Source organism: Oratosquilla oratoria, chromosome 34, assembly GCF_046742065.1.
Source record: "Oratosquilla oratoria isolate Oo_2021 chromosome 34, ASM4674206v1, whole genome shotgun sequence".
In the NCBI taxonomy this organism is placed as follows: domain Eukaryota; kingdom Metazoa; phylum Arthropoda; class Malacostraca; order Stomatopoda; family Squillidae; genus Oratosquilla; species Oratosquilla oratoria.
In genome coordinates, this window is record NC_134810.1 from 40,340,290 (window position 1) to 40,363,690 (window position 23,401).

Here is a 23,401-nt window from a genome sequence, read left to right on the forward strand (position 1 = left end):
GTTTGCAGCAGTCCCGTCTACCCGAGGGACGCCATGGTTGTGACGGAGTTTTCCAACAGATCCCTTATAGAATGTACAGTGTATTGTGTTGCCGGCGTTGTCTATTCAATGTATACTATTGTTGTTGAGGGCATTGCAAGAGGCAGAGGGAGACGTGTGTGTGTGTGTGTTTACCCAGTTGTATTTTTACTTAGTTGTATCTTACGGTAAGGGAAGCTACGCTCGTGGCATCCCGTCTTTGTATCTTGCAATGTCTAGTTTGCTCTTAAATTCGTGTGTGTGTGTGTGTGTGTGTGTGTGTGTGTGTGTGTGTGTGTGTGTGTGTGTGTGTGTGTGTGTGTGTGTGTGTGTGTGTGTGTGTGTGTTTCAATATGTTTTTATGTGTGTGTGTGTGTGTGTGTGTGTGTGTGTTTGAGTGTGTGTGTGTGTGTGTGTGTGTGTGTGTGTGTGTGTGTGTGTGTGTGTGTGTGTGTGTGTGTGTGTGTGTGTGTGTGTGTGTGTGTGTGTCAATATGTGTGTGTGTGTGTGTCAATATGTGTGTGTGTGTGCCAATATGTGCGTGTGTGTGCCAATATGTGTGTGTGTCAATATGTATGTGCCTGTGTGTGTCAATATGTGTGTGTGTCAATATGTATGTGCCTGTGTGTGTCAATATGTGTGTGTGTCAATATGTGTGTGTGTCTGTGTATGCATGCATCTGTGTACATATCTATGGGAAACAGCTTCAGAGCGTCAAACACCAAGAAAGACCTACCCTGTACTTCTCCGGAGGTTCTGTCAGGAGCGACACCGCCGCAGCCGTGATGCCTGTGATCCAGCACAGCATCATTGCGAAGTACATGAAGTTGACTTCGCTGATAACTCGAGGCCGGGTGTCCTCCTCGTAGCATTTCGGCGGTGGGAAGCTAAAGTCGAGGATCATTCTTACGAGGCCCACGCCTAAGCCGACCATGAGGCCGAAGAAAGCTCCTAAAAAAAAAAAAAAAAAAAAAAAAAAAAAAAAAAATCGGTGGGTGCATAACATAATAGAAATGATAAGAGAGATATCTGAAAGATGTTTTCCAAAGCAGGGCAAGCTAGGAGATTTAGAAAGAAAGCAGCCAGTTAAATAGAAATATAGTGAAACTAAGATGAAGATTTGTGATTGAGAAAGAAATGAGGTGAAATTTGAAAAAGGTGTTTTCATACAACCGGCGCAATTTTTTTTTCATTTTTTTTATTTTTAGGCATCACAAATATGTAACTATACACACACAGATGCACACACCCGCATAAATACATATACACGCCCACACGCATATACCCACATGCACGCCCACACGCACATACCCATATGCACGCACAAACGCATCCACATACACACGTACACATACACGCACACACACAAACATTTACACATACACATTCACAAATATTTACACATATACACAAACATTTACACATGCACACAAACACACACGCACACAAACACACACGCACACAAACACACACACACACAAACACACACACACACACACACACACACACACACACACACACACACACACACACACACACACACACACACACACACACACACACACACACACACACACACACACACACACACACACACACACACACACACACACACACACACACACACACACACACACACACACTAAAAATACTGCAATCACTCAGACATTGCCCCTACACGCAATCATTTTGTTTTCCAAATCAATGCGTTAATGCCTTACATGATACGATACAACCTACGAAAGAATATGACAAAAGCTCTAGAATCTTGTTTTGACATGGGCAGCCATAGTGTCCACTTTTATATCCTTCGCAACTATCATTAAAGATATATATATATTTTTCTTACCTTCGTGGATCATTTTGTCTCACCTTTTTCGTTCATGCGCGGCCAGAGGACAGCGAGAGTGTAGATAACGGCTATGGGAGGGGCCAGGTAAGCGCCGATTTTCTGGATGTAGATGAACAGCTGACCGCCCTAAAAGAAGTAGAAGGTAGATTTTGTGGTGGTTGACCAAAGGCGTGATAAGTCAATACACTTTGTGTGAGTGGGTCTTTGCGCAAGTGCGGGGAGAACAAATTCTCCAACTCAATCCATCTTATCTCCCTTTGTGCTCGTCTTTGTTTGCTTGCGTGTGTATGTGTGTGCATGTGTGTTTGTGTGACTCACCAAGGTCTTTGGATCGCGTGTTGGACTCGTGATCGACAGCTATTTCCCTCCTGGAAGCAAGCTCAGATCTCGTATATGACCGATCTATGGGTAATGCTGTGACCTTACACGCACACACACATCCAACTCCCCGCCCACGAGAGTTGGAGTAACGACTCGAAGCGCAGTGATACTGAAATTATTTTCAGCCCTGGGCAGGATTCGAACCTGGACCGCCGTAGTGACAGTCTGGGACTCTACCAACCGTGCGCGCGCGCGCGTGTCTGTGTGTGTGTGTGTGTGTGTGTGTGTGTGTGTGTGTGTGTGCATGTGTTTCTATGTATGTTAAAATTGTACCAAAAGTTGTTCAATGGTCTCTCTCCACATTTCTCTCTCCCCTCTCTTTTATGTCCACTTCTCTTGTGTTCATCAATCTCCTTTTTCATTTTCCTTTGTTTCCATTATCAGGAGGCTAGCGAGAGGGTTCTTGATTAGCTGAGAGCTTTCAACAAATCACCGCTGACTGGTCAATCATTAGAGTCCCTTAATTCGTTCCGTGAGTTTAAAAAGAGGCCTTGGAGGCTGCAGAACACAGTGATCATTAAGTGTCTACAAGATTTCACCAAAGTGAGTGGACAGTTGGCTACAACCAGCTTGTCTCGAATTCCGCACATGTCTCTGCTTCCCACTACACCAGCAATCTCTTCCCATCACGATCTTCACCCTGTACCAGTCTACTCCGAAGGCCAGTGGCAACAACATCTCTTACGTGGCCCTGTCCCTCCTCCTTGAGTTCGATTCCCGGGGCCCGCTGCGTACTTTGTGCTGATTCCCGACAGCCCTGGTCACGCGAGGAGACGACCTACATTCGGCAAAAAGAAAAGAAAAAAAAAAACAGCGGCTTGCCGCAACTGACATGACTTGCCCGACCATGGGTTTCTCACTTCCCACTTCGTGGGTGTGGGACGGTGAGTGACTTCCTCTTTACCCACCTCTTTTTAGAACAGTTCCCTGCAGCCTCACTGTGCCTGACTTTATGCAGGTACCATTATTTTGTGAATGACATCCAATCAAAACCCCTCCCGTACACTCCATTCCCGTTGCATCGTATCTTTGCCTCCCTGTACCCTCTTGCCCCTCCTTACTGTATCTTCATAATCCTTCCACTCTAAATTCTTGTCCTTCCTCCTCTAAAACTCCCAGTCCAATAAGCTTCATTCCCTTCGCCTCAACTCTAATTTTCCCTTCGCTACTCCTTCCCTATCCTGTATAATTCTTCATTCTTCTGACAATTGACTACAGCACAAGAGAGCCAAACAGCTGATCAATACTTTTAGGACTGCGAGGAACCGGCGAACCTCACCTGCATCTTTTCGATGATAGGGACCCATGCGATGGAGACGAGAACGAGGAAGACGATGAACATTTTACCCACCACCAGGAGCTCTCGGGTTTTGGCATGCGGCCGAACGCGCTTCCAGAGGTCTATTGTGAACATGGTAGAGGCAGAGTTGAAGATGGAGGTCAGGTCGCTCATCAGGGCTGCCAGCATCACAGCCATCATGAAGCCCTTAAGTCCTGGAACGATCCCATTGTTATCGGAAACATCCTTCGGAAAGGGAATGTGCGGGGAGGGCGTTTATTACTTGAGGGTTATCATCCTTTTGATCTGGAAACCAATCCTGCAGGGGTAGGACCTACCGGCGGGCATAATCCCAATGACGAGCCTTGGATAGGCCGAGTTGAAGCAGGACACCGTCGACCCGCAGGCTCTCATGCACTCCTCCGGGAGAACGCAGGCGACGTCGTCAGGGTAGAGCACTCTGGAAATCATCCCCGGCAGGATGATCATAAAAAAGGGAAGGATCTTGATGTAAGCGGCAAAGAGGGTGGCCCCCTGTGCGTGTGAGAGGGACTTGGCCGCTAAGGTACGCTGAACCATCATCTGGAAAAATAGGTTACAGTATTATATTCCTGTAGATGTATAAAAATAGTTGTGCAGAGTTGATGATGATATGTTTCGAGAGTTGGTGATAGCTAACAGTGTTTAAGAAAAAGAGTTAAGTACAAGTACACATGGGAGAGAGTGGCGGGTGAAAGGGTCGTTGATAAGGCTTTAATGGATTATGTAGTGGTATTTAGGAGAAGAGTAGGAAGAGTGTTGAATGTCCATATTCTTGGGAGAGAGTGGGGGAATATCAGATAATTTTTTGGTGGAAGATATATTGAGAGAGGAGGATAGATGGAGAAAGAGGAAATGGACAGAAGGTAGGGAGGTGCTTAGAGTAAACTGATTAAATGAGAAGGAAAATGACCAGGAGTACAAGGAGAACCTGAGAGAAATGTGGGAGGAGGTGAGGGATAGAGTAGAGGTAAGAGTGGAGGAGGAATGGGGTGTTTCAAGGAGGGAGTAACAAGATGTGCATAGATAGTGTGTTTAACAAGGAGGATAGGAAGGAATAGAAGGAAGAGTAGTGAGTGGTGGGATGATGAAGAAGGTTGTAGAAGAGAAGAAGCGAGCATTCATGGACTGGTTGCAAAGTAGGACGAGAAAAACATGAGATATTCAAAGAAAAAAGAAAAGAAAAAAAAATAATAAAGGAGGCAAAAAGGAGGGCAGATGTAAAATGGGAGAGGAGCATGAAAGAAAATTTGAACGTGACAAAAAGATGTTTTGGAAGGAAGTTAAGAGAGGAAGGAGAGGAGAATCAAGTAGAGAAAAAAAGGTAAAAAGTACAGATGAAGAGATGATCATGAAAGAGGCGGTGGTAAAAAGATGAGCAGAGTATTTTAGGGGGCTGCTAAATGTGGAGGATAATAGGGTAGTAGCAATGGGAGGCACTAAGAAAACGACAGGGATACTCGCAGATGAGGAAAATGGAGGAGAAATAAGAAAAGATGAGGTGCAAGTAGTTATTAAAATGATGTGACCAGGTAAGGCACCTGGGTTAGATGGGTGACATGCGAAGTGTCTGAAGAAGGGAAGTTCAGTGATAGTGACTGGCTGTTGAGGATTAATGTGTGAATAAGCGAGAATAGGATGCCAAAGAACTAGAGGAGTACCTGTATACTGGTAGTTCCGCTTTACAAGGGGAAAGGGGACAATTTTGAGTGTAGTAGCTTCAGAGGGATCAGTTTGTTGAGAGTAGTTGGAATGGCTTATGGGAGGGCTTTATTTGAGAGGATTAAGAGAGAAACAGAGGGAGTAATTGGTGAGGAACAGTATGGGTTTAGAAAAGGTAGGAGTTGCGTGGATTAGATTTTTGTGGTAAAACAGATGAGTGAGAAAGCTGTCTAATCGTTTTTTAAAACAACTGATAGTATATAGTGGTCCTTATCACCTGATCGGCGCACCAATACCACACGGAGGCTGGCGTTTGTCCCAGGAGGAAAGCGGGCCAAGGTAGATCCGAGTTGACTGGGTCTCTGAGCATTATCCAGGAGTCTGCTCGCGGGATTCCGCACGTTGTGTTCTCATAGGTAAGCTTCGGAATCGCCTGCATGTACTTGTACTGTAGCGCCTCGTATCCACCAACCTTTTGGAAAGCTGACAACAGTGAAGTTAATCATATAAATGAAATAATCATAGTTACAATTATAGTCGTAATTATTGTTATAATTGCGATTGCGATTACGATTTCAGTTATATTACAATTGCAAGATATAATTTTAATAACAATTATAACTAGTATTGTAGATTTGTTTGCAGACTACATTGGGTTTGGAGGTGTTGAAACAAACGAAGATGTTTGTTTTCTTTAATCGCTCCATCTAGACTGTACCAATAGTACCAATAGTACTTTATTCTTACCACTACTACCTTTACTATATTACTAAAATTACTACCCTTAGTACCAATGTTACTACTATTATTTACATTACTATTACTACAACTATTATCACCATTGCTAATACTATTATTACTACTAAGATTACTAATACTACTAGTACTACTATTACTAATATTATTACTATTCTTACTATCACTAATACTATTACTTTAACTACTACAACGTGTACTATTACTTCTACAACTATTACAACTAATGCTAGCACTGGTCTTGCTACTAGGACCATTACTACTAATTTCACTTTTCTATATTAATAATATTACTATTTGTACTATTATTACCACTATTGCTATTAATATTACTATTAATATTATTACTACTGGTAGTACTACTATTACTGCTATTACTATTACCTCTACTTTTACAACCACTATTGCTATTACTACTGTTTATACTATTTACTACCCATAACACTATTGCTATTACAATTACTATTACCATTACCATTATCATTACTGTTATTACTATTTCTATAACTATTAGTATTACTATCACTAATGCTATTACTATTGCTACTACTATTACTACTATTATTCAATCTACATTGAAACTACTTCCATCCTCGTCGAACTATGTGGTGGAAGTCAGTCAGGGTGTATCTCCCTCTTTGTTCTCATCGCTTTCGTCAGTTTCCAAGTCTCACGCCCGTAGATTATTGCAGGCAGAATGCATTGATTGTAAACTTTACGTTTCAAACATAGAGGTAGAGAGCCTCTCAAGATTTAATCATACCAAACATTTTCCAACTAATTGTAATACGTCTTTTTATTTCATTATCATGATCTTTGGTAATTTTCATAATCTGGTCTAAATAATTATACTTAATTTTATTACAGTTACCATTATTACTATGATTACTATTAATATTACTCTTACTACTTTTACCACCATTACTATTTCTATTATTACCATTACTATAATACTGGTACTACTACCATTACTTTTACTACAATTACTATTCTTACCATTCCTATTACTATTTTACTAGCATTACTATTATTACTAATACTATTACTACCTTTTACTTATATTACTACCATTAACTGTACTATTACTATTACAACTACCTTTACTACCGCTATTGCTATTGACATTAACATTATTATAACCATTACTACTATTACCATTATTATGACTAAAACTACCGTTATTACTAGTACTATTATTACTAATAATCTTCTATTACTAGTATTACTATCAATACTTTTACTATTACCAATACTACTCTTACTATTACTTGTTATTACTACCATTACTATCATTTCTATTATTACTAATACTATTTTGCTAATGGTACTACTACTACCATTACTATTATTACTATTACTACCATGACTATCATTATTACTATGACTACCAATATAACCATTACCTTTACTATTACTGGTACTACCATTAATATTACTAATACTATGACTATTACTATTACTACTACTTTTACTATTATTACTATTGCCAATATTATTGCCATTGCCATTACTGATATCACACTATTACCACTATTCTATTACTACTGTTACTACTATTACAACTCTTACCAGTAATACTATAATAATTACTACAGCTATTTCCACTACTGTTATCGCTATTACTACTACCTGCATTACTACCCCATTAGCACTATTACCATTAACACTACTGGTATTACTACTATTACTATTATATCTACTACCATTACCACATACTACCACTACTAATAACACTTATTTCTAATACTACTAATACTGATACAACTAATACTATTACTACTTTTCATACTATCACTGTACTACTTTTACTAATGCTATTACTATTACAAATACTACCACTATTCCTATTGCTATTCATAATTATTACAATCATTACTATAATAATAATAGTACCGTTAATTATTATTATTATTATTATTATTATTATTATTACTATTATTACTATTATTATTATTATTACTACTATTATTATTACTATCATTACTATCATTACTATTATTATTTAATATTACTATTATTATTACTATTATTACTATTTTTTATTATCATTATTATCATTATTATTACTACTATTACTAATATTATTATTAACTATCATTACTACTATTATTACTATTATTATAACTACTATTATTATTAATTATTACTATCATTATTACTATTACTCGTATTAATATTACTACTATTACTACTATTCCTAAGTGAAATAGTAATAGTAATAGTAATATTAGTAATAGTAATAGTTGTAATTGTAATAATAGTAATGATAATAGTAATAATGATGGTAATAATAATAGTAATAATAATTAAAATAATAATAGTAAAAAAAAGTAACAGTAGTAGTAATAATAGTAATAGTGATAATAATATTAATAATAACGGTAATAGTAGTAATAGTAATAGTAGTAATAATAGTAATGGTAGTAATAACAGTAATAGTAATGATAGTAATGACAGTAATAGTAATAAGAGTAGTTGTAAAAGTAGTAATAGTAATAGTAGTAATAGTATTACTAGTAATAGTAATAACAGTATTAGTAATAACAGTATTAGTAATAGTAGTAAGAGTATTAGAAGTAATAGTAGTAATAGTGCAAGTAATATTACTAATAGTAATACTAATAAAAGTAATAGTAATAGTAATAGTATTAATAGTAATAATAGTAGTAATAGTAGTAGCAGTATTAGTAATAGTAGTAGTGATAGTAGTAATAGTAGTAACAGTTATAGTAGTAAAAGCAATAGTAGTAATAGTAATGGTAGTAATAATAGTGATAGTAGTAATATTAATAGTAATAATAATAAAGGTAATAATAATAATAGTAATAATTATAATAATAGTATTAGTAATAGTACTAGTTCTAATAGTAGTAGTAAAAACCGTAAAAATAGTAATAATAGTAATAGTAATAGTAATGATATTAATGGTAAAAGTATTAGTAATAATAGTAATGATAGTAATAGTAATAAAAGTAATAGTAATAATAGTAATAGTAATTCTAATAATAGTTGTATTAGTAATAATAGTAACAGTAATAATAGTACTTGTAATAGTAGCAGTAATAATAGCAGTAATAGAAATAGTAATAGTAGTAATAGTAATAGTAGTATTAGTAATAATAGTAAAAGTAATAGTAGTAATAGGAATAATAGTAGTAATAGTATAAGTATTATAACTAATATTGGTAATAGTAATGATAATAGTAATAGCAGTAATACTAATAGCAGTAATAGTAATAGCAGTAATAGTAATAGAGATAATAGTAATAGTTATAGTAGTAATAGTTATAGTAGTAATAGTAATCGTAGTAGTAATTATAATAGTAATAGTAATAGTAATAATAGCAATGGTAATAGTAACAATAACAGTAATAGTAGTAATAGTAGTAATAGTAGCAATAGTAATAGTAGTAATAGTGATAGTAATAGTGATAATGGTAATAGTAGTAATATTAATAAGAGTAGTAATAGTACTAGTAATAGCAGAAGTAAAATTAGTAGTAATAGTAGTAATAGAATAAGTAAAGGTAGGAATAGTAATAAGAGTAATAGTAGTAATAGTAATAGTAGTAATAGTCGTAACTGTAGTAATAGTAATGGTAGTAATAGTAATGGTAGAAATAGTAATAGTAATAGTAACGGTAGTAATAGTAACGGTAGTAATAGTAGCAATAGTAATAGTAATGATAATAATAGTAATAATAATAATAATGATAATTATATTAATAGTAATAGTAATAATAGTAATAGTTGTAATAGTAGTAATAATAGTAAAACAGTAATAATAGTAATAGAAGTAATAATAGTAATAGTAGTAATAATAGTAATAGTAATAGTAGTAATAGAAATAATAGTAATAGTAGTAATAAATAGTTGTAATTGTAATAATAGTAATAGTGATATTAGTCATAGTAACAGTAGTAAAAGTAATAGTAATAACAATAGTAAAAATAATAGTAGTAATAGTAACAGTACTAATAGTAATAATAGTAGTAAGAGTAATAGTAATAGGAATAGTAATAGTAGTAATAGTATAAGTATTAATAACTAATAATAGTAATAGTAATATAGTAGTAATAGTAATAGCAGCAATAGTATTAGTAGTAATAGTAATAGTAATAGTAGTAGTAATAGTAATAGTAATAGTAATAGTAGAAGTAATAATAGTGATAGTAAAGGTATCAGCAGCAGTAGTAATAGTAATAGTAATAGTAATAGTAATAGTAATAGTAATGAAGTAATAGTGATAGTTATACTAGTGATAGTAATAGTATTGGTAATATTAGTAATAGTAGCAATAGTAATAGTAGTAATAGTAATAATAGTAATAGTGACGATAGTAATAGAAGTAATAGTAATAATACTAATAGTAATATTAATAGTATTAATAGTAATAATGGTAATAGTAGTAACAGTAATATTAATAGCAGCAATAAAAGTAGTAATGGTAGTAATAACTGTAATAGTAGTAATAGTATAAGTAAAGGTAGCAATAGTAATAAGAGTAATAGTAGCAGCATAGTAATAACTGAAATTGTAATAGTATTAGTTATAGTATTACAGTATTAGTAATAGTAATAGTATTAGTAATAGTAGTAATAGTGAAAGTAATATCAACAATAGTAATTGTAATAAAAGTAATAGTAATAAAAGTAATAGTAATATTATTAATAATAATAATAATAATAATAATGATAATAATAATAATGGTAAAATAGTAGTAATAGTAGTGCTACTAGTAGTAATAGTGGTAACAGTAGTAATAGTAATAGTAGTAATAGTAGTAAAAATAATAGTTGAATAGTAATAGCAGTAATAGTAATAGTAGTAATAGGAGTAATATTAATAGTAGTAATATTAACAGTAATAATAATAATAGTGGTAATAATAATGGTAATAGTAACATTAGTAATAGTAATAGTTGTAATAGTAGTAATAATAGTAAAAGTAGTAATAATAGTAGTAGTAATAATGGTAATAGTGATAATTATTAATAGTAGTAATGATAGTAATAGTAATAAAAGTAATAATAATAATAATAGTAGTAATAGTAACAGTAGTAGTAATAATAGTAACAATAGTATCAGTAATAATAGTAATAGTAGAGATATTAATAGTAGTAATAGTGATATCAGTAATAGTAATAATAGTAGTAGGAGTAATAGTGATATTAGGAAAAGGAATAGTAGTAATAGTATAAGTTATAACTAATAGTAGTAATAGTGTAATAGTAATAATAGTTACAGTAGTAGTAGTAATAGCAGTAATAGTAATAGAAGTAATAGTTATACTAGTAATAGTAATAGGAGTAATAGTAATAGTAGTAATAGTGATAATAGTAATAGCAATAGTAATAGTAATAATAGTAATAATAGTAATAGTAACAGTATAAATAGTAATAGTAGTAACAGTAAAAGTAGTAATAGTAATAGCAGTAATAGTAGTAACAGTAGTCATAGTAATAGTAGCAATAGTGATAATGGTAATAGGAGTAATAGTACTAGTAGTAGTAATAGTACTAGTAATAGTAGAAGTAAAAGTAGTAGTAATAGTAATAATAGTAATAGTAGTATAAGTAAAGGTAGTAATAGTAATAAGAGTTACAGTAGTAATAGTAGTAGTAGTAGTTGTAGTAGTAATAGTAATAGTAGGAATAGTAATAGTAATATTAATAGTAGAAATAGTAAAAGTAGTATTAGTAGTAATGGTGCTAATAGTAATAGTAGTAGCAGCAATAATAGTGATAGTAATAGTCGTAATAGTAATAGTAGTAATAGTAATATTAGTAATAGCAGTATTAGTAAAAATAGTAACAGTATTAATAATAGTAGTAGTAATAGTAATAGTAGAAATAACAGTATTAGTCATAGTAATGGTAGTCATAGCAATAGTAGAAATAGTAATAGTAGAAATAGTAATAGTTATAATAGTAATAGAGGAAGTAATAGTAGTAGTAGTAATAGTAATAATAATAGTAATAGTTATAATAGTAATAGTATTAATACTAATAGTAATAGTAATAGTAGTAATAGTAATACTAGCAATAGTAATAATAGTAATAGTAGTAATAGTAATGATAATAATCATAATAGTAATAGTAACAGTAGTATTAATAGTGGTAGTAACAGTAATAGTAGCAAAAGTAGTAATAGTATAGTGGTAATAGTAATGGTAGTAATAGTAATAATAGTAGTAATAGTAGTAATAGTAGTATTAGTAAAATTAGTAATAGTAATAGTAATAATGTTAATAGTACTACAAGTAACAGTAGTGATAGTAATACTAGTCATAGTAATAGTAATAGTCATAGTAATAGGAGAAATAGTAATAGGAGTAAGGGTAGTAATATTAATAGTAACAGTAATAACAGTAATAGTAATAATAGTAATAGTAATAATAGTAATAGTAATGATGGTAATAGTAATATTAATATTAGTAATAGTAATAGTAGTAATAGTAATAGTAGTAATAGTAATAGTAATTGTGGTAATAGTAGTCATGATAATAGTGGTAATAGTAATGGTAGTAATAGTTATACTAGTAATACCGATAGTAGTAATAGAAGTAAAAGTAGTTGCAATAACATTAATAGTAATAATAGTAATAGTAGTAATAGTAATAATGGTAATAGTAATAGTAGTAATTGTAATAATAGTAATACTAATAGTAGTAATAGTAATAGTACCATTTGTAGTAGTAGTAGTAGTAGTAAAAGTAGTGGTAGTAATTGTAGTAATAGTAATAGTAGTAATAGTACTTATAGTAATAAAAGTAATAGTAGTAATTCTAATAGTAATAATAATTGTAGTAATAGCAATAGTAGTAATGATAATATAAGTAATAATAATAGAAGTACTTGTAATAGTAGTAATAGTATTAATAGTAATAGTAGTAATAGTAAAAGTCGTAATAGTAATAGTAGTAATAGTAACAGTAGTAATAGTAATAAGAATAGTATATATAATAATAGTGGTAACAGTAATATCAGTAATAGTTATAGTAATAAGAATAATAGTATTACTAATAGTAGGAATAGTAATATTAGGAATAGTAATAGTAATAGAAACAGTAATATTATCAATAGTAATAGTAGTAATAGTAACAATAGTTATAGCAGTAGTAATAGTAATAGTAGTAATAGTAAAAGTAGTAATAGTAATAGTAATAATAGTCATAGTCATACTAATAGTAGTAATAGTAATCATAGTAATGGTAGTAATAGGAGCAGTAGTAATAGTAACAGTAGCAATAGTAGTAATAGTAAAAACACTAGTAATAGTAGTATTAGTAGCAGTAGTAATAGTAATAATAATAGTGGTAGTAGTAATAGTATTAATATTAGTAGTAATAGTAGCAGTAATAGTAATAGTAGTAATAGTAATAGAAGTAATAGAAATAGTGATAGTAATAGTTTTAATAGTACAGTAATAGTAATAGTAGTAATAGTAAAAGTGTTGGTAATAGTATTAGTACTAATAGTAATAATAATAGTAGTAATAGTAATAAATAGTAAAAGTAATAAAAATAATAGTAATAGTAGCAATAGTAATAATAGTAATAGTAGTAATAGTAATAGTAGTAATAGTAATAGTAGTTAATAGTAATAATAATAATAGTAATTGTTATAGTAGTAATAGTAATAGTAGTAAAAAGTAGTAATAGTAACTACTATTACATCGACTAGTATTACTACTAGTATTACTACTACTATTATTACCACTATTATTACTATTATTACTAATATTACTACTATTACTATTACTTCTATTACTACTACTACTAATACTACGAACTTATATTACTATTATAACTATTACTACTATTATTAGTATTACTATTACTACCATTACTCCTACTATTACTATTACCACTATTTACTAATTACTACTATTACTATTATTTACTATTACTACTGATTACTATTACTCCTACTACTATTATTACTATTACTATTACTATTACAGCTATTACTATTACTATTACTGTTACTACTATTACTACAATTACTATTACCTATTATTACTATTACTACTAATACTGTTACACACTATTAATGTTATTACTATTACTATAACTACTATTACTATTACTATTACTACTATTTACTATTACTACTACTATTAATACTATTAGCACTATTACTATTACTACTATTACTATTAATACTATTACTTATATTACGATTACTATTAATATTACTTCTATTACTACCATTACTATTCTTACTATTACTATTACTACTACTACTATTACTATTACTACTATTACTATTATTATTGCTATTACTATTACTACTATTGCTCTTACTATTACTGTTACTATTATTACTATTACTACTATTGATACTACTATTAATTTTACTACAATTACTATTACTTCTGTTTACTATTACTACTATTACTAATAATATTACTATTACAACTATTACTACTATTATACTAATTTTTTTTTTTACTATTAATACTATTACTATTACTATTCATTCTATTACTGTTTCATACTATTACTATTACTGCTATTACTACTACAACTCTATTACTACTCTCACTATTACTAACCTAACCTAATAATACTATCACTATTTACTGTTACTACAATAACTATTAAATTATATTTACTATTACTATTATTACTATTCCTATTATTACTACTATTTACGATTACTACTACTTCTATTTACTACTAGTACTACATTACTACTACTATTTCTACTATTACTATAATACTACTTACTATTACTACTATTATCTATTACTATTACAACTCTTACTACCATTAATAGTAACTACTTATTATAATATATACTCTACTTAATTATAACTTTAATTATTAACTACTATCTTATTAACTATTTATTATTTAATACTATACTACTAATACTACTACTGAAATAATTATTATATTACCATTATTACTATTACTACTATTACTATTATTACTATTAATACTTTTTACTATTATTCCTATTATTACTAATAGTATTACTATTAATATTTTATTATTACTACAATTTACTATTACTACTAATACTAATACTATTACTACTACCACTATTACGACTATTATTAGTATTAATACTACTATTATTACTACTAATACTATATATTACTATTACTATTTCTAATACTACTTATAATATCTATAATTATTACTATTACTGTAAGTAATATTACTTTATTACTCAATTATTACTATTATTACTTCTATTAAATATTACTATCACTACTACTACTATTACTGTTACTACTATTACTATTATTACCATCACTACTATTACTATACTAATATTATATTACTACTATTACTCTTACTATTACTATTTGCAATTACTTATTACTACCATTACTATTACTATATCACTACTATTATTACCAATTATTATTACTATACTACTATTACTACTACTTATATTTCTATATTACTACTAATACTATTACAGCTATTATCTGTTATGCTATTACTACTACTATAACTATTACTACTAATACTATCACAACTATTTACTTTTAACTACTATTACTATTTACTACTAATAAACTATTACTATTACTATTATAATTACTTTAACTACTATTACTATCTACTTCTATTACTACTATTTATTACTATTACTACTATTACTATTACTTACTATTACTTCTATTACTATAAGTATTATTGCTATCATTACATTACTACCATTACTATTACTACCTATTACTACTATTATTACAATTACTATTATTACTATTACTATTACTAACTACTTATTATTACTATTACTACTCTATATATTCTGTACTGCTGATTACTGTTACTGCATATTACTACTACTATTACTATTACTACTTTTACTATCACTACTATTACTTTATTTTACTATTACTATTATACTAATAGACTATTACTATTACTTTAACTATATTACTATTACTTCTATTACTACTATTATTACTATTACTACTATTACTATTACTATTACTTCTATTACTATAAGTATTATTGCTATCATTACTATTACTATTATTACTTTACTACTACTACTATTACTATTACTACTATACAACTACTATTGCTACTACTACTACGACTATTATTACTACTATTACTATTACCATTACTACTACTATTTATATTGTTACTTCTATTACTACTTCTACTATATAATTACTACTTACTAACTATTACTATATACTAATATTACTATTACTATTACCTCTATTTCTACTACTATTATTACTCCTATTAATTATTACAGTATTACTATTACTACTGTTATTATTACTACTTTTACTATTATCACCCATTACTACTATTTACTATTATTACTACTATTGCTATTCCTCCTACTGTTACTATTACTATTACTATTATTACTATTACTATTCCTACTTTTTTACTATTACTATTAATCCTACTATTCTACTATTTCTATTACTATTACTATTACTATTACCAATACCATTACTATTATTACTATTACTATCATTACTATTATTACTATTGCTATTACTATTACTTCCTATTACTACTACTATTACTAACTACTATTATATAGCTATTACTCGCTATTTACTATTACTACTATTACTATTACTACTATTAGTACTATTACTATTTACTACTACTACTATTACTACTATTACTACTCTTCCTATTACTACCTATTACTATTACTACTCCTACTATTACTACTATTACTACTATTACTATTTACTTCCTATATTACTAATACTATTACTTCTATTACTATTACTAACTATTTACAATTACTACAAATACAATTACTACTTTACTACTATTATTATTACTACTGTTACTATTACTACTAGTACTTTTACTAATATCTAACTAATACTGTAATTATTACTTCTATTACTTTTACTATTACTACTATTACTATATTATATTATCAATATTACTATTATACTTATACTATTACTACCATTACTACTAACTATATTACTACTATTACTCTAGTAAAACTACTATTATTATTATTACTAATACTACTACTACTATTACTACTATTACTAGTTATTATTTATTACTACTATTACTACTACTGTATTACTGTTACTACTATCACAATTACTACTATTACTTTTACTATATTACTATTAGTTCTGCTATTACTACTAACTATTACTATTACTTCTACTACTACTTTTACTACTACTATTACTACTTCTATAACTATTACTACTATTTCTATTACTACTATATACTACTACTATTACTACCACTATTATTACTATTATTATTATACTATTAATATTTATGCTAATACTATTACTTCTACTTGTATATACTATTACTAATATTACTAATATGACATTATTTACTAATAACTATTACTTACTATAACTATACTGATCTATCTACTATTACTATTACTACTATTACTATTACTACTATAGTAAATAGTAATAATATTAAATAGGAGTAATAGTAGTAATATTAATAGTAGTATTAGTAAATAGTACTAGTAGTAATAGTAATTAGTAGTAGTAGTATTAACAGTTAGTAATAGTCATAGTAATAGGTAGTATTACTACTATACTACAATTACTACATTTACTATAACTATCACTTATACTATCATTACTATTACTTCTACTACTATTACTTTTATTAGGTACTTTAAACTTTTACTATTTCTATTTACTATTTTACTACTATTTACTATTAACTGATGTCACTATTACTACAATTTACTATTGGTACTAATACTATTATTGCTAACTATTACTACTATTACAATTACCTACTACTATTACTACTATTAATTATATTATTACTATTACTACTATTACTCTAATATTATTACTATTATTATTACACTATTACAACCACGATCATTATAACTATTACTATTTACTCCTACTATTACTATTGTTACTTTTACTACTATTACTATTACTACTATTACTAATACTATACATAACTACGTATTAATATTACTATTACTACTATTACTACTGTTAATATTATTACTACTACTATTAATACTTTTTACTATTACTATTACTCTAGTATTATTAGTATTATTTAATATCACTACTATTACTTATTTTTTATTAGTACTATTACTATTACTACTATTAGTATAATCCACTATTTCTACTATTATTACCACTTACTTACTTCTAAAATCATTACTACTATTGACTATTTCTATTACTACTATTAAGAATCACTACTAGTTACTACTACTATTACCACTGTTAACTACTAATATTTACTACTACTATTGCTACCACTACTACTACAATTACTATTACAACTATTAACTACTGTTACTATTTCCTACTATTACTGTTACTACTATTTTACTATTACTATACTTATTAGTACTATTACTGTTATTATTACTTACTATTACTACTATAACTATTTCCTTAAATACTTTTTTACTACTGTTACTATCTACATAATCTATACTATTATTACTACTACTACTATTACTTCTTATATTATTACAATTACTACAATTACTATTACTACTATTACTACTACTAATACTACTGTTACTAATTACTACTATTTACTATTACTATATTTTTACCACTACTATTACTGCTACTATTATTACTATTATTACTAATACTACTGTTACTATTACTATTTCTACTATTATTACTATTACTATTACTACTATTACTACTGCAATTACTATTTCCATTACTATTCCTACTATTACTATTACTCATATTATATATTACTATCACTATTACTACTAACTACTACTATTATATTATTACTAATACTACTAATACTAATACTACTTTTACTACTATGATTACTACTATTACTATTACTACTATTGACTATTACTATTACAACTACTAGTATTACTTCTACTAGTACTATTACTACTATTACTACTAATATTACTATTACCACTATTATTATTACTACTAATAATACTATTATTCCTTACTACTTTTACTATTACTACTATTACTATTACTACTGTTACTACTAATGCTATTTTTATTAATATTACTATTTAATACTATTACTATTGCTACTATAACTACTATCTACTATTACTAATTACTATTATTACTACTTTTATTATTATTACTATTACTTTTACTACTATTACTACTCTTACATTACTATTACTAATGTTACTACTATTACTATTGCTACTTTTACTATTTACTATTACTATTACATACTAAATACTGTTCTTATTACTTTCTATTACTACTGTTACTATTTATATATTACTGATTACTATTTATTAATACTACTTTTAACTATTACTACATTGTATTACTACTCATTACTACTATTCTATTACTACTACTACTATTACTACTTACTACTATTACTACTACTTTTACTATTACAATTACTTCTATCTTATACTACTATTACTACTTTTACTAATACTGCTGTTACTACTACTATTACTACTACTACTGTCACTACTTATTAATATACTATTGAATACTACTATTACTACTACTAATCTAATACATTACTACTTATCTATTACTGTTTTATTTCTACTGATATATACTAACAGTTTTCCACTACTATTACTATTACTACTATTACTGTTTCTACTACTACTATACTTCTAACTACTACATTAACTATTACTATTACTGTATTATTAATATTACTATTACTACTATTAATATTCCTACTATTACTATTATATTAGTATTACTTTTATATTATTACAACTATTACCATTACCTACTATTTACTAATTATACTATTACTAATATTACTATTACTCATACTACTATTACTATTACTAGTTCTATTACTATTACTACTACTAGTTCTATTACTATTACTACTACTAGTTCTATTACTAATATTATTGTACTTGTACTATTATACCATTATTACTACTTCTGTTACTATGTTATTCTATACTATTATATTACTACTATTACTTCTATTTATATTATACTAATACTACTACTTTTACTACTAATTACTACTACTATAACTATTACTATTACACTATTACTACTATCACACTATTACTACTACTATTACAACTATTACGTCTACTACTATTACCGGTTACTATTACTTAAACATTACTATTACTACTACTAGTACTATTACTATCACTACTATTAATACTATTACAACTACTACTATTAGTACTACCATTTACTAATTACTACTATTTCTACTACTACTATTACTATTGTTACTAGGTACTATTAATACGACTTTTGCTATTGCATATTACTATTTCCTACTATACTACTATTACTAGTATTTCATTTACTATTACAACTATTACTATTACTACTATTTACTACTGATTACTATTATTACTTACTATTACTACTATCTTACTAGGATTGTACTTTTACTATGGACTAACTATTACTATTACTACTATTAGTATTAATATTTTTACTATTACTACTTTTACTATTACTACCATTACTATTACTACTACATTTACTTTTACCATTACTACTATTACAACTACTACTAGTTATCTACTAGTTACTTTTACTTATATTTACTGTTACTATTTACTATTTACTATTGCTACTATTATTACTATTAAAACTGTTATTACTAATATTACTATTTTTACTACTATTACTATTACTAATATTACTATTTATACTATTACTACTATTACTATTACTACTGTTAATATTACTATTACTACTATTACTACTATTACTACCATTTTCTATTACTACTATTACTATTTACTTTTACTACTATTACTATATTACTATTATTACTACTTGTTATTATTATTACTGTTACTATTACTACTACTATTAATACTTCTATTAACTACTCCTTTTTACTTTTTATATTACTGTTACTACTACTATTATTACTATTAATAATATTACTATTACTATTACTATTTACTATTACTTTTCTACTATTTTTTATAATTTGCTGATTACTATTATGATTATTTACTATTCCTGTTATTACTATTACTACTAATTACGATTACTACTATTATTACCTTATTACTCTTATTTCTTATACTGTTATTACTATTACTATTTTAATTTACTATATTCTACTACTATTACTATTAATATTAATACTACCAGTATTACTACTATTACTACTACTATATATTACTACTATATTATTACTACTATATTACTACTATTACTATTACTACTATTACTATTACTACTAATATTACTACTACTAGTATTATTACTACTATTACTATTACTACTACTATTAACATTTTAGTATTACTACTATTACTATTAACTATTTTTATTACTATTACTATTAATACTACTACTATTGATACTATTACTCTATTACTACTATTACTATTACTACTGTTTACTAGTACCGACATATTACTCCTACCTACATTTACTAGATTATTATTATTACTCTTATTATTATCTACTATTACTACTTCCTACTTATACTATTACTTACTATTACCAGTATTACTATTAACCACTACTATTACTACTAATACTAACTACTATTACTATTATACTACTAACTATTACTATTATTGCTACTATTACTACTACTATTACTTCTTACTAATCTCTACTATAACCTATTATTTACGTCATATTACTAATTACTACTACTATTACTATTACTACTATTACTAATTACTTATTACTCCACAATTACTAACTATATCTAACTTACTATTACTAATATACTATTACTATTATTACTTATTACTACTAATTACCTATTACTATACTCTTACCTAATACTACTACTATTATTCCCCTATTACCTACTCTTACTACTACTTCTTTACTATTACTATTACTACTACTACCACTACTATTACCACTACTACTATTACTACTACTTCTATTACTACTTCTATATACTACTAACTATTACTATTACTACTATATTACTACTATTATTATGACTACTCTAACTCTTTTACTTATTTATGACTACTAATTACTAATACTATTACTACGATTACTACTACTATTACTATTACTACTAATACTATTACTGCAATTACATTATTAGTGACTATTACTACCATTACTAATACTACTACTATACTTCTATTACTACTACTGTATACTATTACTAAATACTATTACTATTACTATTCGATTACTACTATTAATACTAATACTATTACACGATTTAGTACTATTAGTATTGTACTATTACTATTTACTACTTATATTACTATTATTACTATATTACTTTTAATACTACTATTACTATTACTGCTATTACTAGTATTACTATTACTACTACTATTACTACCATTACTACTACTATTACTATTATTACTATTACTATTATTATTACTACTTACTATTACTAATACTACTTTAATATAATTACTACTACTACTACTATACCACTATTACTATTACTACTATTACTTCTACTATTACTATTACTATTATTAATATTACTATTACTATCACAATTTACTATTAGTACTAACTCTATTACTACTATTGCGTATTCTTACTATTATACTACTATTACTATTACTACTATTTACTACTAATACTTACTATTACTATCTTTTACTATTACTAATATTACCATTACTACTATTCCTATTACTATTACTACTACTACATTACTGTTACTACTATTACTACTAACTATTACTTAATATTACTACTATTCTGTTATTACTACTACTACTACTATTACTGTACTACTATTACTATTACTACTGCTATTACTATTAGTACTATTACTTCTACTATTACGACTACTAATACTACTATTACTAATCCTATTATCTACAATTACTGTTACTATTACTATTATTACATACTATTACTATTACTACTATAACTGTTACTATTACTATTACTACCTAGTATTATTACTAATACTACTAAATTACTATTACGTTTAATATATTACTATTACTATTTTTTATCTATTATACTATTTAAAAAAAACTATTACTACTATTACTATTTTTACTATTACTACTCTTACTACTAATACTAAAATTACTACTTTTACTATTACTAACTATTTTACCATTACTATTACCAGTACTAGTATTTACCATTACTACTATTACTATTACTAATATTACTACTACTATTTTATTACTAATATTACTAATATTAGTGTATTACTCTGACTACTTACTAATACTACTGCTACTATTACTATTACTACTGCTATTATTATTAGTACTATTAATTCTACTATTACTTACTACTACTACTACTATATACTATACTACTACTATACTCATAATACTACTATAACTATTACTACTATTACTAATACTATTATTACTAATACTACTAATGCTACTATTATTACTAATACTACTAATACTACCATTACTATTACTATTACTAATAATACTACTTTTACTATTTCTACTATTACTAATACTATTACTATATTACTACTACTATACAATTACTACTACTTACTATTACCACTATTACAATTACTAC

General features: G+C 27.5%; 1 protein-coding gene across 1 annotated transcript in view; it reads right to left on the reverse strand.

The window, feature by feature from the left end:
* The window catches only part of LOC143018432 (sodium/mannose cotransporter SLC5A10-like), a 60,229-nt gene that overhangs the window by 6,293 nt on the left and 30,535 nt on the right, over positions 1–23,401 (reverse strand). The window contains exons 7-11 of the mRNA XM_076173793.1: positions 5,509–5,714; positions 3,869–4,112; positions 3,531–3,745; positions 1,891–1,996; positions 755–969 (exon numbers count right to left, since the gene is read on the reverse strand). Of these exons, the coding sequence (XP_076029908.1) occupies positions 755–969; positions 1,891–1,996; positions 3,531–3,745; positions 3,869–4,112; positions 5,509–5,714 (986 nt within the window). The remainder of the gene's footprint in view (positions 1–754; positions 970–1,890; positions 1,997–3,530; positions 3,746–3,868; positions 4,113–5,508; positions 5,715–23,401) is intronic.